At 41.2% G+C, this 16581-nt stretch overlaps 1 protein-coding gene across 4 annotated transcripts in view; it reads left to right on the top strand.

The window, feature by feature from the left end:
* sept12 (septin 12) overlaps nucleotides 1-16581 on the top strand; it is a 103244-nt gene that overhangs the window by 66409 nt on the left and 20254 nt on the right. Inside the window, exon 1 of one of the 4 annotated variants that reach the window (XM_041970604.1) lies at nucleotides 5700-5797. The exons of 2 other annotated variants lie outside the window; for them this stretch is intronic. In XM_041970604.1, the coding sequence (XP_041826538.1) occupies nucleotides 5791-5797 (7 nt within the window). In that variant the 5' untranslated portion in view covers nucleotides 5700-5790. Of the gene's footprint in view, nucleotides 1-5699; nucleotides 5798-14086; nucleotides 14218-16581 lie in introns of those variants that run through there. One more of the 4 variants, XM_041970598.1, reaches the window with a different exon arrangement.

Raw genomic sequence — 16581 nt, 5'->3', positions numbered from 1 at the left:
AGATGAAAAAATCCACCTGCCAAACATATTTTTTACTGGCCAAATTATTAAATCATTTTACACACACATACCTCTACGCACATGTTATTTTCTATAATACTATGTTCTGTTGTATCCAAACTGAAAGTGGAAGTCACAGCAACATTAAACAAAGGCAACAAGAAAAATGTTTTTATTTGATAAAGTGTTAATATCTAAATTCATTAACTAAAACCTGATCAGACTCGTCCCCCTTTTTTTCTTCGTCTGGCCTCCTAACAGTCCTCGTGCCACAGCATGACAGCCTTGGTGGGATCATACTCTGATTTTTGCTTTTTATTTTATTGTTTAAAAAATAAATTTAACATAAATTGATAATAAATAAATTTAAAGCTAGTTGGTCTGATTCATGACAAATCAGTAATATCTAATATAAATAGCTTATTAGTAATCATAAACGCTGATTTATAATAATAATGAACTTAATAACTGATCAATACAATAATAGAATAGAATAGAAATAGAAATACTTTATTAATCCCTTTGGAGAGTCCTCAGGGAAATTTGGGAATAATAAGTATCATTGTTATTATATTGATAAGTTATTTGGTTGACAGCTGTTCGTAGTCTCGCAGAGTTACGTCACGCCTGTTATGCAGCTGTCGTCAGTCTTCAGGTTGTAAACAGCTAAGCTAAGCTAACAGGCTAGCATCATGTCTAACAGAGTGCTGCTGTGCTGACGGCACGCACAGGTGTGTTACAGCCTACAGTCGGCGCGCGCAGGTGTGTTACAGCCTACAGTCGGCGCGCGCAGGTGCGTTACCGCCTACAGTCGGCGCGCGCAGGTGCTTTACCGCCTACAGTCGGCGCGCGCAGGTGCGTTACCGCCTACAGTCGGCGCGCGCAGGTGCGTTACCGCCTACAGTCGGCACGCGCAGGTGCGTTACCGCCTACAGTCGGCAGGCGCAGGTGCGTTACCGCCTACCGTCGGCACGCGCAGGTGTGTTACCGCCTACAGTCGGCAGGCGCAGGTGCGTTACCGTCTACCGTCGGCACGCGCAGGTGTGTTACCGCCTACAGTCGGCACGCGCAGGTGTGTTACAGCCTACAGTCGGTGTGTGAGAAGCGAGTGAGGCAGACAGAAGGCGCTGCTACATCCAAACCATCACTTTTCATTAAACGTTCTGGTTGGGTCTGGAAGCTGCTGATTTATCCTCCAGTTCACCGAGTTTTCTTTTGGAAATCTGACCCTCCTGCTAAAAATCTCCACGTATTTACCTGCTTCATTAGCTTGAGCTAAACGGCAAACAGAACTAAAACAGTGCAGCGCGTTCTCGTGTCACGTGCGAGTGTTTGCGTCAGTGCATGTTTGTGTACGTGCACGTCGTTCATACGTGCAGACAGCAGAGGAACATAAAGAAGAAATCCACCAATAGGAAGACTGGAAAACATGACTAATTTAGTACAAACATTTACTCACCATTTGGTGGATACCCTCTGAGATTTACTCGTCAAGCGAAAAATGTACTCACATTTGGCGCCTGACGAGTGTTAATTTTGGACCCTGGATATAGATGTCATGATCCTTCATGGGTCAGTAAATGCAGCATGTAATGTATGTATGTTGTTCTAAATCATCTCTACCATGTTGTCGATCATAATACAGAATTCATATATCATCATCTCACCATCCGTCTCCATGGTGATAGTTTCTGTCCTAAAAGAAGCAGATGTGATGACTGAAGTTAAACAGCCGACATTGATGAAGAAACTCTGATAAAACTGATGGTCTGGATAAAAACAGGTTTTTCTTTTATCATTGAAGTGTGAGTGTTTGTGCAGCTGTGATAAAAGTCCTACAGCAGCTTCACCCAAAGTAAACACCTGCTGATAAAACACATCATTAGCTGCTTGTTTTACTAGTTGTTCTTCACTTTTTTAAATTAGATGATCACTTTGGTTGTAATAATCAGTTTAATATTTAATAAAATAAAATTTCATTTGTGCCCCCCTTTTCCTGGTCAGTGCTCCTGGCCCCCCATCAGAACTTTTCTAGACCCGCCCCTGCATAGCTAAGGTATAAACCCTGTCTACCACCAGCAGCTACTGTGTTAGAGAAGATCCTGCCAACAACAACACTTTGGGGTAAATATGTGATGGTGTGAACCATGAACCTCTAGTTTCCTCCTTCTCATCTGGTCCATAAACATACGGAACAACAGAGAAAAGCCGATCAGCTGATCACCGACAGCCGTCGCTGCACAGAGACGACCAGAGATTCTCTAGAGCAGACACGTTGGTGCAAAACGCAGCTGGACTGTTGCAAGTTTTAAAAAAAATGTGAGAAAAGTGAATTCATGCTTGTGTTGTTCTTGCTCTCAAATGTAAGTCGCTTTGGATAAAAGCGTCTGCTAAATGACTGTAGAAAAATAAAAATAGAAAAAAAAAAAGTGCAGGTGTGGAACCCTCTCACTGGGAAAACACACCGATTCTCCACGGAGGCGACGTCCATGTTGCTCCATTAATGCTGCGTTTATTCTCAAGTCCATTCATAGAGCCAGCCGGCTGATCTCTTCACGTCCTGCCATCATAACAGAGAAATAACGGATGTTTAAGGCTGGTCATGAGGCATGCATTACTTGTGTTAAAAATTTTAACGCAATTAATTACATAAATTAGTTAACACATTATTTTTGACAACCCTACTATATATACATGATGATCTAACTGTAAATAATTTTCCTGTAAATATAGAGGTATTCTTATATCTTTTATATATTTTATGTCTTTATTTTTTATTTATGTGTGCCTGTTATATTTCTTTTTTCTTATGTATGTGTGCTTAAGCCGAAAGACTCCTCAAAATTTTGTTGCATAATGACAATAAAGATCTTGAAGCCAGCAGGCATTGTAAAGACCCTGCGGAGGGAAGTAAGTCCACCTTTCCTCTCCCACATTTGTGAAGCTATCAGGATGTGTGAACTATAGATGTCAGTGTGTTTTCCATTCGTTAAACTTTTGACCTGATGAAAATCCAGCTTTGACTGAAACTTTCTCCTGTGCATCTGTTTAATGCTGAGAACAGACACTTTGAGAGGAAGGAACTGGTTGGATTCAGTGACGATAAGGTATTATTCTCTCTCTGCTCCCCGTTCACCTCCAGGATTCGAGGCAGATGTCCACCCACACGGGTCTGGTCCTGTTGACCTTTCTTCCTGCTTAAAGGTTTTTCCTCTGAGCTGCTGCCAAGCAGAATAGCTTGTTTGTCTTTGTAATACTGTGAGGTCTCCACAGCACTGTTTACTGATAACTTAGCAGTCATTAGGGTTTTTTGCATCTCATTTCCAAAAACATTGGTACAGGAAATACTTTATAGATGAGTATTTAACAGGGTACCATTGTGTATGCTCTGTACTGACACATGGAAATCTTAAATATTACCCTTGATTTAAGGGAGTTTGGCATTTTCGGCTCACTTTTTTTTTTATTTTTATTCTTCTAATCTTAAATAAATTCCCACATCTCCATATGAACAGTTGTTGGAGAGTACAGCTGCATGTTGTACGTGTAAAAGGCCTGTTGTGGCTCCAGAGGGAGCTGATAAACTGCAGGATGGGATGTCACAGGAGGTTGTTGATGACTGCAAACCTGGCTGCAAACCTGCAAAAATGAAAGATATCTGCCATCTTGTCGTCTTTATACAATCCATGGAGAATCGTCTTCTTAAGTTATACTTATTTATCAAAAATTTCCTCCTTGTTATTCCATTTTGGTTTTTCTTTCCTTCATATTTAACAGATCCATTCATTCTCTGTACCTGCCTCATCCTTTTCAGAGTCACAGGGAACAGGAGTCGATTCCAGCTGCAGAACTTGTCTTTCAGGGAAATATAACAGGCTCTAAAATACCATCATATAATGGAGGTCAAACCAGGAAGACTTCCCCACAAAGGCCTGAATGTGGCTGACTAAGCTGATTCCTTTTGTTAAAGGAGAGCAAGTATACGATTTATACAAACCCATAGAAAGTGCATGGTTCATAGGAAAATCTAAAATTAATTAAATGAAAAATATTGCAGTGTTATACTAGGTTTTTTTAAGGATTATGATTTATGAGCCACCACCTTGCAGCGGTTGGAGGGGTTAATGCGTCCTGAAGATCGTATGAGCTATGTTGTCAGAAGCTTATACCCCCGGTACGGTCTCCAATGGTAAACAGGTTTCTAGGGGATAGACCGGATCAAGCGGGGCTCATTGACCACTCTGATGAAAAGCAACATTGGTTCAAGGTTCCCCTTGCCTGGAAGCCGGTCACGGACCCCCCCTCTAGATTGAGGCTTGGGTGTGGGGCACGGAGACGAGCGCCTTCTTGTTGGGCCTTTGCCAATGGGGCCTGGTTGGGCTCAGTCCAAAAGGGTAACATGGGCTACCCCTGCTGTGGACTCACTACCACAATAGAGTCTGTAGGAGTGGGGAGCAGTGTGAGCCGGACAGTGGCTGAAGGAAGGGACCCTGGCGGTCTGATCCTGGGCTGCAGAAGCTAGCTCTATGGACATGGAAGTCACCTCTCTGGCAGAGAAGGAGCCTGAGCTGGTGTGCTCGACTTGGGCCCTGGGACCAGTGTGTCCTCGAGAAGGGCTGGACTCTCTTACATTCTGGAGCTGCTCCCACTGAAAGGCGCAAAGCAGGTGTGGGCATACTCAGTGCCCCTCACCTCGGTGCCTGTACATTGAGGTTTACCCCAGTGGACAAGACGGTAGCATCCTTCCGCCTTTGGGTGGGAGGATGGATCCTGACTGGTTTTTGTGCCTATAGATCCAACAACAGTTGAAAGTACCCACCGTTTTTAAACTCCTTGGATGGAGTGTTGGTGAACTCTCCTTCCGGGGACTCCTTCCTTCTGCTGGGGGACTTCAGTGCTCACGAGGGCAATGACAGTGAGACCTGGAGAGGCATGATTGGGAGGAACGGCTTCCCTGATCTGAATCCGAATGGAGTTTTGTTATTGGACTTCTGTGCTCATCCCAAATTGTCCCTAATGAACATTATGTTCAGGCGTAAGGCCGCAGTTCCATGATTGACTTTGTAGTCGTATCGACGGACTTGTGACTTCGCCAGGTGAACTGATCCCCACGTGGTGGTTGGCTCAGATGGTGGCGGAGGATGTCGGTCAGGCCTGATGACCCAAATTTGTTGTTCTGGGAATATCTGTCAGAAAGAGCTTCATCTCCCACCTCCGGCAGAGCTTTTGTTAAGCAGGTTTCCGACGTGTAAAGAGGAAGGTCTCAGGTCAGCAGAGTAAGGCTGGTTACAAGCTCCTTGATATAGTGGAACATGTAGCAGATGTATATTTTCTCAGGTGATCGAGAGCCGGAGCAACGTTTGTGTATGGAAATCCCCTGCTTTTGTTCACCGATGACACTCATGTTTGTACAAATGTTTTAAACACATTTATAATATTAAATCAGCTGATAATATCACAGATGTGTTAGAAGAAAACACCCCCACCTGGAATCAGTGAAAAGTGGAATAATTAGTGATAAATAAAGGGGACTGTTTTTATTTATGGGTTTTCTAGTTTAGACATGTTCTACTTTTCATAGCAACACTGCCTCAGATCTGTTCCATCTAACAGTCTGTTGTTGAGGCGGTAAGAAGATCTAACCAGGAGATCATTTCCTCTCCACACCAGGAAATGCATAACCCTCTGACACACAAAGTTAGACACCAAGCGTCACGCCTCTCCACACACAGGCAGCGTTATGACATCCTGCCTACCCGTACGTGTGTGTCAGTGCAGACAGCTGTCTTCATGTCAGGTAAAGAACAGCTCTCTCTCCTTCCTGTTTTCCCCTTTTAAGCTGTTTTTATCTCCTGCATTTAGTCCTCTGTGTTAGGTGAGCTGGATGCTTTCCATGTGCTGCTGTTTCAGTGAAAGTCATTCACGTCTGGGAGCTCAGATCTGAATATGTGAAATCTAGGTTTTATATGATCAGCTGGATATTTAGTACAATGAGCAGTATGTTTAAACTTTCTCACAGCTGTTGTGGTGAAGATTATTATTTGTGCAGTAATTGTACTTTAACTGCGGTATTGTGCTTTTTCTTTTCTTTTTTGAGGGGCTGTTCATTGGAAACTCATTTATGTTGATCAGTGAGGGAGCATTCAGCAACGTGTTGCGAAAACTTGTAAAATCCTGTATTGCACAAATCCTTCTGCAGTTAAAAGAGAAATGTAATATATATGGTCATATTCAGCAGATCCAGAATCACTTTAACAAATTCCCCTACAAATGTTCTAGTGTCCTTAAGACATAAGCAAGACTGCATTTTAGAAGTATTACACAGAATTAAGTGTTATGTGAAGACGACCATATATGTGGTTGCCAGGTTATTGGACCTTTTGTATTATACAGCCAGGAGCAGCTCAGTGTGTTTGGAGGTTAAAAGAGAACCTGAACCATCACTAGATGGACACTTGACAACACTGACCACCAGAGAGAATCCTTATCATTAATATTTAGTTCTATTTTTAGCTGTATGTTATATTTTATTTGTTTTAATTTTTCTGCTTTATATTTTATTTTGTCTTATTTATTTTATGTTCCTATTTTTAGGCTTTCATTTGTTTCGTTTTTTAAAAATCCTACTACTATATATTTATTATTTTTTTATATTATTCACCTCATCTCTAGTTTTTCCTCACTAATAGACACCTTTTGACTATTTCTGTTATTTGTTTAAAGCACTTTGAGTTACAAAATGGTATAAAAAGTGCTATACATAAGGTCTGATTGATTGGTTTATTGATCTGTGGACCTAACAACAGCATCTCTGCACACAGACTTTAAAGAGATTGTTTCTAAATGAAGGCACAACATCTAGAAACGTGTGTGCAAACATCATATTTCCATATCTGGTTGTTTTAATTTCTCCTTCTTACAAGACAGCGCTGATATTTTGTGTGGACATTTTCTGTGCTACTGAGTGGATTCTGTTCTGAAGTGGGTGTTTTTTAGAAGCAATGACCTGGAGCATCATAGCAGTTAGAAAAAGCCATTTTAGAACTAAACTTATTGCTAAAATGGAAATAGAAGAGGTGCTGCTGTCACTACGCTCAACAAAAGGTTGTTGGACAGATTTTTCGTTAGTTGATTTTATATGTTTAACACTTAAGTGGGAAAACTGCAGATTTAAAATGTCTGCTTGATTAAATAAATTTTCTACTGTAAAAACCAGCAACATGCAGTTGAGGCAGGTGATGCAGACACACCTGTCATGCACAATAAAATAAAACTAATAGTTCTCACATAAAATCATTTTAATATTTTCCACTGATCTGTGTTACAAATGTATTTTCTGTATGTATTTCTCATTTTTAACATTATTTTAAGTAAACTAGCTGAGGTCGAGCAGTTCTCGATCAAATCCAGGGCAAAAACCAGAGAAATGAAATGACTGAAAATAAACATACAGGTGAAGCAGGATAGCTGCACTGACTTCATAAACAATTAAAGGTAAAATGTTTTATTTAAAAAAACAACATAGACAAGAAAAAAGTGAATATCTGAAATAAAAAATTTGACCTTAAGTGAATTATTCTATTTTTTCTTGTTATCCTGTTGATGGCCAAACTGTGTTAAAGTGGATTAAATCACCAGAATTTCAAGTTTAAAAAACAACTAAGAATTTAACTGAGAGTCAAAACTGAATTTTGTTCACATCTCCATACTTTACTTTGTTGAATATGAAATGTTTAGAACACATGAAGGGAGTTTGTTTGCTTGATTCATCGTCTCTTGCTGCTATAAAAGTTCTTTCTAGGCCAGATATGCTCCTGTGTGTGTGGATGTGTGTGAACGAGGAATGCTGATGAGATATGAAACATTTCCAGTCATCAGTATGTTGTTAGTTGAATATATTGAATTCTAACTATTGTAAGTCTGAGTCAGTGCCTCATCAGCCATGAACCTCACCAAACGTTGGGCACAGGCATTTTGAGGGGCAGGTGCTCAGTTTTTAAAAATTGGGGCACTTTGCTGAGCATGTGGAAACGCCACCTATATTTAATTATAGTGTGAGAAAAACAACATTACAGGCTTTTATGTACTTGCAAATGTATTGAAATATGTTAGTGTACATGAACCTGGTACTGATCTGACACTGCTCTCCCTATCTTCCTCATCCTCCATGCTGGTAGATGGTCTACTGTGGGACAGTAAAGAGAACAGAGTGATGCATCTTTGAGTAATACTGCTTAGTAACAAGAGTCAATGCATTACACCACTAAGACTAACACCAGTCTGCAACCACCATAGTCTGACTTCAATGCCTCACCACTAGCTGTGTTCTGCAGACAAATTCTAACTGTTTATTTATGATGGTCAATATTTCACTATTAGCCTACAATGCTAAATACAAGACACCTGTGAATTCTGTAAGACCTAACATGGAAACAACTTACATTTGTGGGGCTACAAAATAATGTACTGGGCTAATACAGCTTGTACCAGATTTGGCTGCCAAACCACATTGTGGACATTTTTACATTCATTTTTAAAAACCTGAGGTCCCCCAATCATTGTAAAGCGTCTAGAAAAGCACTATAGAAATGTAAGGAATTATTATTTATTATTAATTATTAAAAGGCCTTTAATTGTTAACATGACTCTGGTCTTGGCTCTCTCCTTCATCATCTTCCTCCTCATCCTCCTTGCTGCTTGATGGCTTCATCCAGGCCAGCAGAGAGCTGCTTCCCTGAGCTGCTGGTGTAGCTCCTTTAACTTCTGTTTTCTTAATCTGGCTTTTCTAGGCTGTAATTGATAAAAGCCGAGGCCAACAGTGTTATAGACGGCTTAGAACAACGCTGCTTGGAATAAAGAAAAAATCTATTTGTCAAATTTTTACAATCTGTGACAAAAGAGATGGACAACCGGAGAACGCTGTGCGATGGTTTATGTGGTTTATGAATACGTCATGAAAACTTCACGGAAGAAAAAGCCAAACATACCCGTGTTTGTAGCGACCACTTAGCCTAACATCTGGCAAGCTACCACTGATCGTGGCTGGTGCCGAGCTCGCTGACCAGGCAGTCGCCTAATTCAGACTCAACCGTTCAGGCTGTAATGAGACAGACAGGCTACTTTACGACAGGGACGAATAGTTTGGTATCAGGCTGAGTTTCGGAGCAAAAGGTGCCTCGAAATAGTTCAGCGTTCACTCTTTGTGTTCAGATGTACCATAGAAGATTAGTTTGTTGTGTTGGATGAGTTAATATTATCTGGAAATCAGAGAATAAATCTGGATATTGTGTACTGATGAGTTTCACGTTGAGTTAAAGTTAAGTAACTGAAAATCTGGGAAAGTGAGTTTCTGTAGTTCTGCAAACACTGCTGTTCAACGCTTTTCAGAACAGATTCTCACTTCCGCCTTCTTAGAAACTAATTTTTTCACATTTGTCTCTGTCTCTGCCTCATTCTGCTTTTTGTGATGTGAGTCCCAGGATGGGTAACAGTCTCATAAAAGGTTCAAATTATTCAGTTTTACCTTCATCAGCTGAGATCTTGATGTGTTCCTCTATCTTAACTATGTGATCTTGTTCGTTAGGGACATAAAAAGTAAATAAGCTTACAGAGGCACCTGATTATTGATAATCACCTGAAGAATTAGGATTAAAGCAACCCCAATCTCACACCAGAAACCACACTCCCACTGTGTTTATGGACTTATTAAAAACAACTTTCAGTCACAGGTGGCTTGTTAAGAGTTTTCACCGGTCGTCTCTCTGTCTGTGGGCTGCTGTTTTTAACTGTAGGAGGTTCATTACACCAAGTTTATTTGCTTCTTCTGCTTGCTTCCTTGTTAGTACCGGGTTGAACCTCCTTTCTCCTCCAGAACTGCCTAATCCTTGGTGTCATAGTTGGATCCAGGTGTTGGAAATGTTCCTCAGAGGTTTTCCTCCATATCGACATGACAGCATCACACAGTTGATGAGAATCTCCTGTTCCACCACATCCCAAAGCTGCTCTGTTGTCTTTTGTTTTTGATTGATTGATTAATTGATGTGCTGTGGACCATTGCGTGGTGGTGTTATTGTTCTGCCTTCAGCTAGCAAGCCTAGCCAGCTAGTTAGCACTCTTGCTCAACTTAGCTAACACAGCCACCGGCTTTGCTGGTTATCAAAGTCCGCCTTCCACAAATAGGTGTTACAGTCCAGGCAATGGTCAAAACCTATAATCTCTGTCAATAAGTCCGAGGTCCATAATCCAAAATTAGCTGCCAGTGGAAGAAATAACTTTAAAAACTTTCACAAACCAGGGAGTTTTCCGTTCCCACACAACAATTCAGATATGGCAAGATTACTGAACAGTAGAGAAGATGAAGTGATTTTTTTTTATCCAAAACATGCTTTGATTTGCCCAAAATTCAAATGTTTCCTGCTATTTTTGTTTGTATATATTTTATGTGTGACTTCCAGCAGATCTTGTGTTTAATAATTACACTAAGAAATTTATAACCATACACTCCATAATAACAGCCTCTATATTCACTTGTACTTCACTATTTTTACTACAATTTCCAAATAGCTTAGTTTTAGTTTTATTTAAATTCATGGATAATTTATTTCTATCAAACCATCTTTATCATTTAAAAAATATTTGTGGAATCCTTCCCAAACCCTCCTACAAGTAACCCCCAATCCAGAGAATATTTGTACTGCAAATAAGATCAAATTGAGTGAATTAGATACTTTCCAGATAAAATTTATGTAAAGAACGAAGAGTTCTGGTCCCAACACTGACCCCTGTGGGCCTCCACAAGCAATGTCCAAACACTCAGACTTAACTTCAGTAACTGCCACATATTGTTTCTGTTTTGTCAAGTAACTTTTAATTCGTTCCAGTGCCTTCCCCCGAATCCCATACCGTTCCAGTTTTTTTAATCAGATCAGTGGTGGCAAACTTTTCTTTTTGTTTTTTCTTCTTTTCTTCTATTAGGTGCATTATCGCTAGTGATGTTGATCTATTATGTCTAAAACCATATTAGTAATCTGAAAAAATATTGTGTTTGTCAAAAAAATTTGTCTAATCTTTGTAGGAATAATTTTAGAGCACAGTGAAAGCAATGAAACTGGTCTATAGTTAGTGAACCAGTGCTTGTCCCCTGTCTTGAACAGTGATGTGACTTAGATTGGACTGAGATCTGGTGGCTGTGGAGGCCGTTGGAGTCCAGTGAACTCATCGTCATGTTCTAGAAAGCACGTGGAGATGATCTGAGCTTTGTGACATGGTGCATTATCCTGCTGGAAGTAGCATCAGAAGATGCTCCACTGTGGTCATAAAGGGATGGACATGGTCAGCAACAATACCCAGGTAGGCTGTGCTGGTTAAACCAGGACACGTTGGTACTAAGGGACCAAAGTGTGGTTGCAGTACAGCTGGGATTTGCTTCACACCAGCAACTGGACATCAACACGCTTGCTGTATTGAATGCTCACTGAAACTGATTTATCATAGAAACCAAAGAGGACATTTTTAGAGGAAGAGAGGAAAAGCGAGACTGACTTTTACTGACTGGAGAGAGGTCAGAGATGAGACAGGATGCACGATGGATGCAGAATTATTTGTTGTTAGGGGACACCTCAGTGAGAAACTCTGCCAAAGTTCAGAAATGGGGCTTTTAATTAAGGCTGTCAAAGTTAACGCAAATTCTGTCTTTCAACGCACGAATTAACACACACACTTGTAGAAATAACGAGTGGCTGTGAAGCAGAAACAGACCAGAATGGGTCTTTTACACTGTTTAGATCTAAAGCTCTGCACGCTGGTTATCTAATGTGGATGTGAAGGGAGTTACCACCGTAGTGTGTCGCGTCTCAGATACCCCATGCTGTGCAGGTGATTCAGAGATCCCTCCTCCTCCCCTAAAGATGGTCCATGCTTCCTGCAGAGACATCCTGATAATTCTACAAGCAGCAATCTTTCAGCAGCTGATCTAGATAAACTGAAGAAGTTGGAAGCAGTGCTGGAGCACTGAGTAAATATAATAAGTAACTAAAGATCATTATCATCTGGTACATAACTGCTTACAGGAGAACATTTAAAAACTGATAAAAACAATTCTGTGATTAATATGTGATTAATTGCAGGTTACCTCAGGACACTGGTTTATAAAAGCTATTTTAATTAACCATTGGTTTGTCTCCAAACATGGAACAGTGTTTATGAATGCTGCTGTACATATGCTGCTTCAGACAGGGTTTTAACATGAGCAGCGTTCACAAACTAGTGCTGTTGAAACACTAAACATGAGGAAAATGTGAGGATCAGTGAGTTCATGTTCTCCTTGTTTTTACTGTTGTGTCGTTGTGAATGAAGAGGACTTGAAGTTAAACCAGCTCTGGATTTTTTAACCCAACAGTCAGAACTTTCGACTCTTCAATCCTTGTGAAAGTGTTTCTTTGGCCTGATCCAGGGAAGAGTTGTGTCAGAGCACCAGTCTTTCAGTGCTGAAACCGTAGAACTGGTTCTAAAGCCTCGTTTCCACCAGCTGGATGGTATACATTTTTTCTGTTAGCAGAGGCAAAACTGGGAAGGGTACCAGAATATCTGATCTGAGTTATCTTACTTTTTTGGGACCCTTCGATGGATTGGTGTTCTTCGTTCAAGGAAAATGTTGTGCCACGTAGCTAATGCATCTATCTGACTTATATAGCAGGTAAGGGTATACTTGGCTGTGAAAAAGAACAAGATCAGGTTTACCAAACCAAACCGCCCCGTCCTGAGAAAGACCATTAATGTCCCTTAACGCATGAAGCAGAGCAGCACCACAAGAAGCTGTGGGGGCAGTGTTGAGCAGTGGAGACGGCGTGTAACCAGTGTGTTATGTCTGTCTGAGAACGTACATTATCAAGATCTCCTCCTCGGTCACCATGTTTGCTGTTGTACAAGGGTGTAGTTTTGATGCCGACATTGGTAGGGACATAAAGTGTCCCAAAGAGTCCCCTGGAAGACAAGTTACACCTATGATAGACGTTTATTTGCAGCATCGTGTAACTGAGTGGAAAGAAAATCTGAACAAATCAAAGCTGATAATGCACAATATTTTATTTAGTAATTGGCATTAAGATTGGTTTGTTTGTTGTTTTTGCTAAACAGAAAACAGAATTATTTTGCTTTATGATTTCTGTAATTTTATGAGTTGAAGACATCTGTTGGCATATTTATTTCACGTCAGTATTGTCCAGATAAGAAAGCAGGCTACAACCACGAAATGTACCTTTATGAACAAGAAATCCACCATTAAATCCATCAGCATAATTAAGCCTTGAAGGAAAATATAACCACGAATAGATAAAATTACAGAGCGATAAACCATTTTTACACAGTGCATCATCATCCTTCTAGTAATTTAGAGCTTGACATGAATAAGACGATGCTCTAAAAGATCTTGGAAGAAAGGCTAAAAATAAAGGATTGATAAGTCTCTTTTAAGGGTCACTAGTCATATTTCTGGGCTGTTTCTGCCTCAAGAGAGTAACACATGGCTAATACTCGCTTGATATAAAAGAAATAGTTAGAACCTACCCAGCTGAAACAAATGTCTCTGAATGCCTTGCTCTGGTTTTCTCTCTTATATGGCCAGGCAGCTTCTTTTTTTTATATCGCCTTCTTTGAAATTTGTTTCTAGTGAGTGAACATGACTCCTTTCCTGGAAATGAAACGAAACCTGATGCACATTTTCAGTGAAGCAACACATCAGAAGTGTGCTTCATATTCAGCAGCTGATGTTCAGTAATTGGATTGTGAGTGAGTTGCAAAGCAGGTTGGAGGTGCAGAGATCGTGGCCCTGCTTCTTCTGCACCTCCATCCAATGCCGGCTGACAGCTCAGTCACTGCTGGGTAAATGATCCTGACGGGGGAGGAGGGCGTAGTCCTTCTCCTCTCAGGGATTAGTGGAAGCTCCCTGGTCATTTGCATGTGAATAGATCCTGGGGCTGCAATCCAAGAGCACCCCCCTCCCTCTCTCTCTCCTTTTCTGTCTCTTAACCTTTCTTCACTCTGCTCCTGACATCAGGGAGAAGCAGAGAGAGAGGGGGGGAGTTAGAAAAGCGGGGAGGGAAAAGAGTGCATCACTTCTACAAAAGATAAACTTAGCAAAGTCGGGTTTAGGAAGCGGTCTTTAGAGGAATCTCTGCCAACAAGGGTGTCACACAAACTGGCTTCTGTGGATGAGGGAAGGTAGGAATTTCTCTTCACTTTATTCTTTTCTTTTCCTAGTTTTGTGTCTCCTCGTGGGTTTCTGGGGGGTCCCCAGAATCCATGCTCAGTGTGTGGGGCTAACAAAGCAGAAAGGACTGGTCCACTTTGTCGGTTAGGATGGGGGTGGTGGGACTATCAGGCCTCGGCTGATTTCTACAAACTGTTGATTGAAACAGGTCCTCAACGTCAGACCTGACTTCTTCAAAGTGACCTGAACTACAGCTTGCCAGAATTTATTTGATCTGACATTAATTTGAACTTTAATGTTTTCTTTATCTCCCTCTCCATTGTAATTATTGATACTTTGTCTCTAAATAAGCTTATCATTCATCCACTCGTTGCCTTTCTTTGAGACTGAGGAGATGCCATCTGTTCCAGCTAACCCATTCAGTTTACTGTAAGATTATTAGCTGTGGTAGAAAGATAAATCATTGACTCCTTACTAAAATGTGACCCACTGGGACTTAAATGCAGTCTGACCATCCTGTGCGTGGTAGAATATGAGCATCATTTCAGCTGCTTTGACATTTATGCTGCAGACCAAACTGAATCTCAGCATTTTAGTTGAAGCATTGCTTATTTTAAACTAGTGGTGGTGAACCCTGGTCCTCGGGGGCCGCAGTCCTGCAACGTTTCCATGATTCGCTGCTCTAACACACCTGATTGAAATGAAATGGATCCAAAAGCCTATCAAGTTCTGCACAGTGACTCATTAATTTGAATCTGGTGAGTTGGAGCAGGGACACATGGAAAACATGCAGAACGACGGCCAAGGTTTCCACCGCTGTTTTAAACCTTACCAACATTTGACTTTCTGACTTGGTCAAACTTACAAAGTTCCTCCACGGTCAGTCTACATAAGGTCAATCCTTGATATGTGTAATTCCTTCCAGCTTCACCGAGGGGTTGCCGTGCTGAGCTATGCTGCTGTTGTCCTTCTTGATGGCAAAGCCATAAAGGTCTCCTCTTAGTCCTTGACTGCCAGTCGCATGTGCCTGAAACTTTAATGAAATGAATGAAAAATAATTTTTTAATCCCAGGAGGGAAATTAAAATGTTGTAGTTTTTTTTTTTAATTGGACCTGCAATGATGAAACAACCAATAGAAAGTCTGCAAATTTTTATCCACAAATATTCCACTGCTCACATCCAGCAGTGATTTCTTATACTAAATCCAAAAATAAACCTCTCGTGGTTTACGTCCTACCTCACAGGGAGATCATTCAAAGTATCTTGGCGAGGGAGCGTGTCCAGATCACATGGGCTGACAACAGGGTGCCTCAGGGCTCGGTGCTTGGCCCTCTTCTCTTTTCACTACACACCTCCTCACTCGGTGCATCATTAGCTCTCATGGTTTCTCCTACCACTGCTATGCAGATGACACTCAGCTTTTCCTTTCTTTCCCACCTGACGACACAACCGTCTCAATGTGAATATCAGCATGTTGCTGATATCTCCACATGGATGAAGGATCGCCACCTTCAGCTAAAGACCGAGCTTTTTGTCTTTCCAGCCAATCCTTCTTTACCACCACAGATAAGCGTGCAGCTTGACTTGTGCCTACATCTTCTACCAGGCATCTTGGTGTCATGGTAGACAACCAGCTGACCTTTAAGGACCATGTTGCCTCGGTTTCCCGGTCTTGCTGATTTGCTCTTTACAACATCAGGAGGATCAGACCCTACCTGACTGAACACACGGCCCAGCTCCTGGTCCAGGCTCGGGTCATTTCACGCATTGACTACTGCAACTCCTTACAGGCTGGCCTGCCTGCATGCTCAGTTAAACCTCTGCAGATGATCCAGAACGCAGCAGCACGTCTGGTCTTCAACCAGCCCAAAAGAGCTCATGTCACTCCGCTGCTAATCGCTCTCCACTGGCTTCCAGTTGCAGCGCATCATATCCAAAGCTCTGCTTCTGGCTTACAAAACAATAACCCAAACGGCTCCGGTCTACCTCCACTCCTTAATCCAGAGCTACACTCCCTGGAAAATGACTTCCGGATGGCTTCAAGGAGATTCTGGTCCATCATCTGGCGGCTCAGAAGGGAGAAACAGGTCTAGAAAAGTTTTGATGGGAGGCCAGGCGGGGGTATTGACCTGGCAAAGAGGGGCACAAATGAGATGAAGCTTTTTAAGGTCTTGATTTTATGTAATACTGAACTGATTAATGTAACTAAAGTGATCATCTAACATAAAAAATCAAAGAAAAACACCATTTGATCAATAAATATTATTAATAAATAAAATAAAATAGTAAAATACCAGAAGTTTTTTGTTACAAATTTGTGACAACATCCAGAGAGTTTGTCTTTCCCTGTTTGACCTGTTGCATTACTTGGGAT

This window comes from Melanotaenia boesemani, chromosome 2 (genome assembly GCF_017639745.1).
Source record: "Melanotaenia boesemani isolate fMelBoe1 chromosome 2, fMelBoe1.pri, whole genome shotgun sequence".
NCBI classification, from domain to species: Eukaryota; Metazoa; Chordata; class Actinopteri; order Atheriniformes; family Melanotaeniidae; genus Melanotaenia; species Melanotaenia boesemani.
Note: the sequence above shows the minus strand (reverse complement) of the source record. Positions and strands in the feature narration are given on the sequence as shown.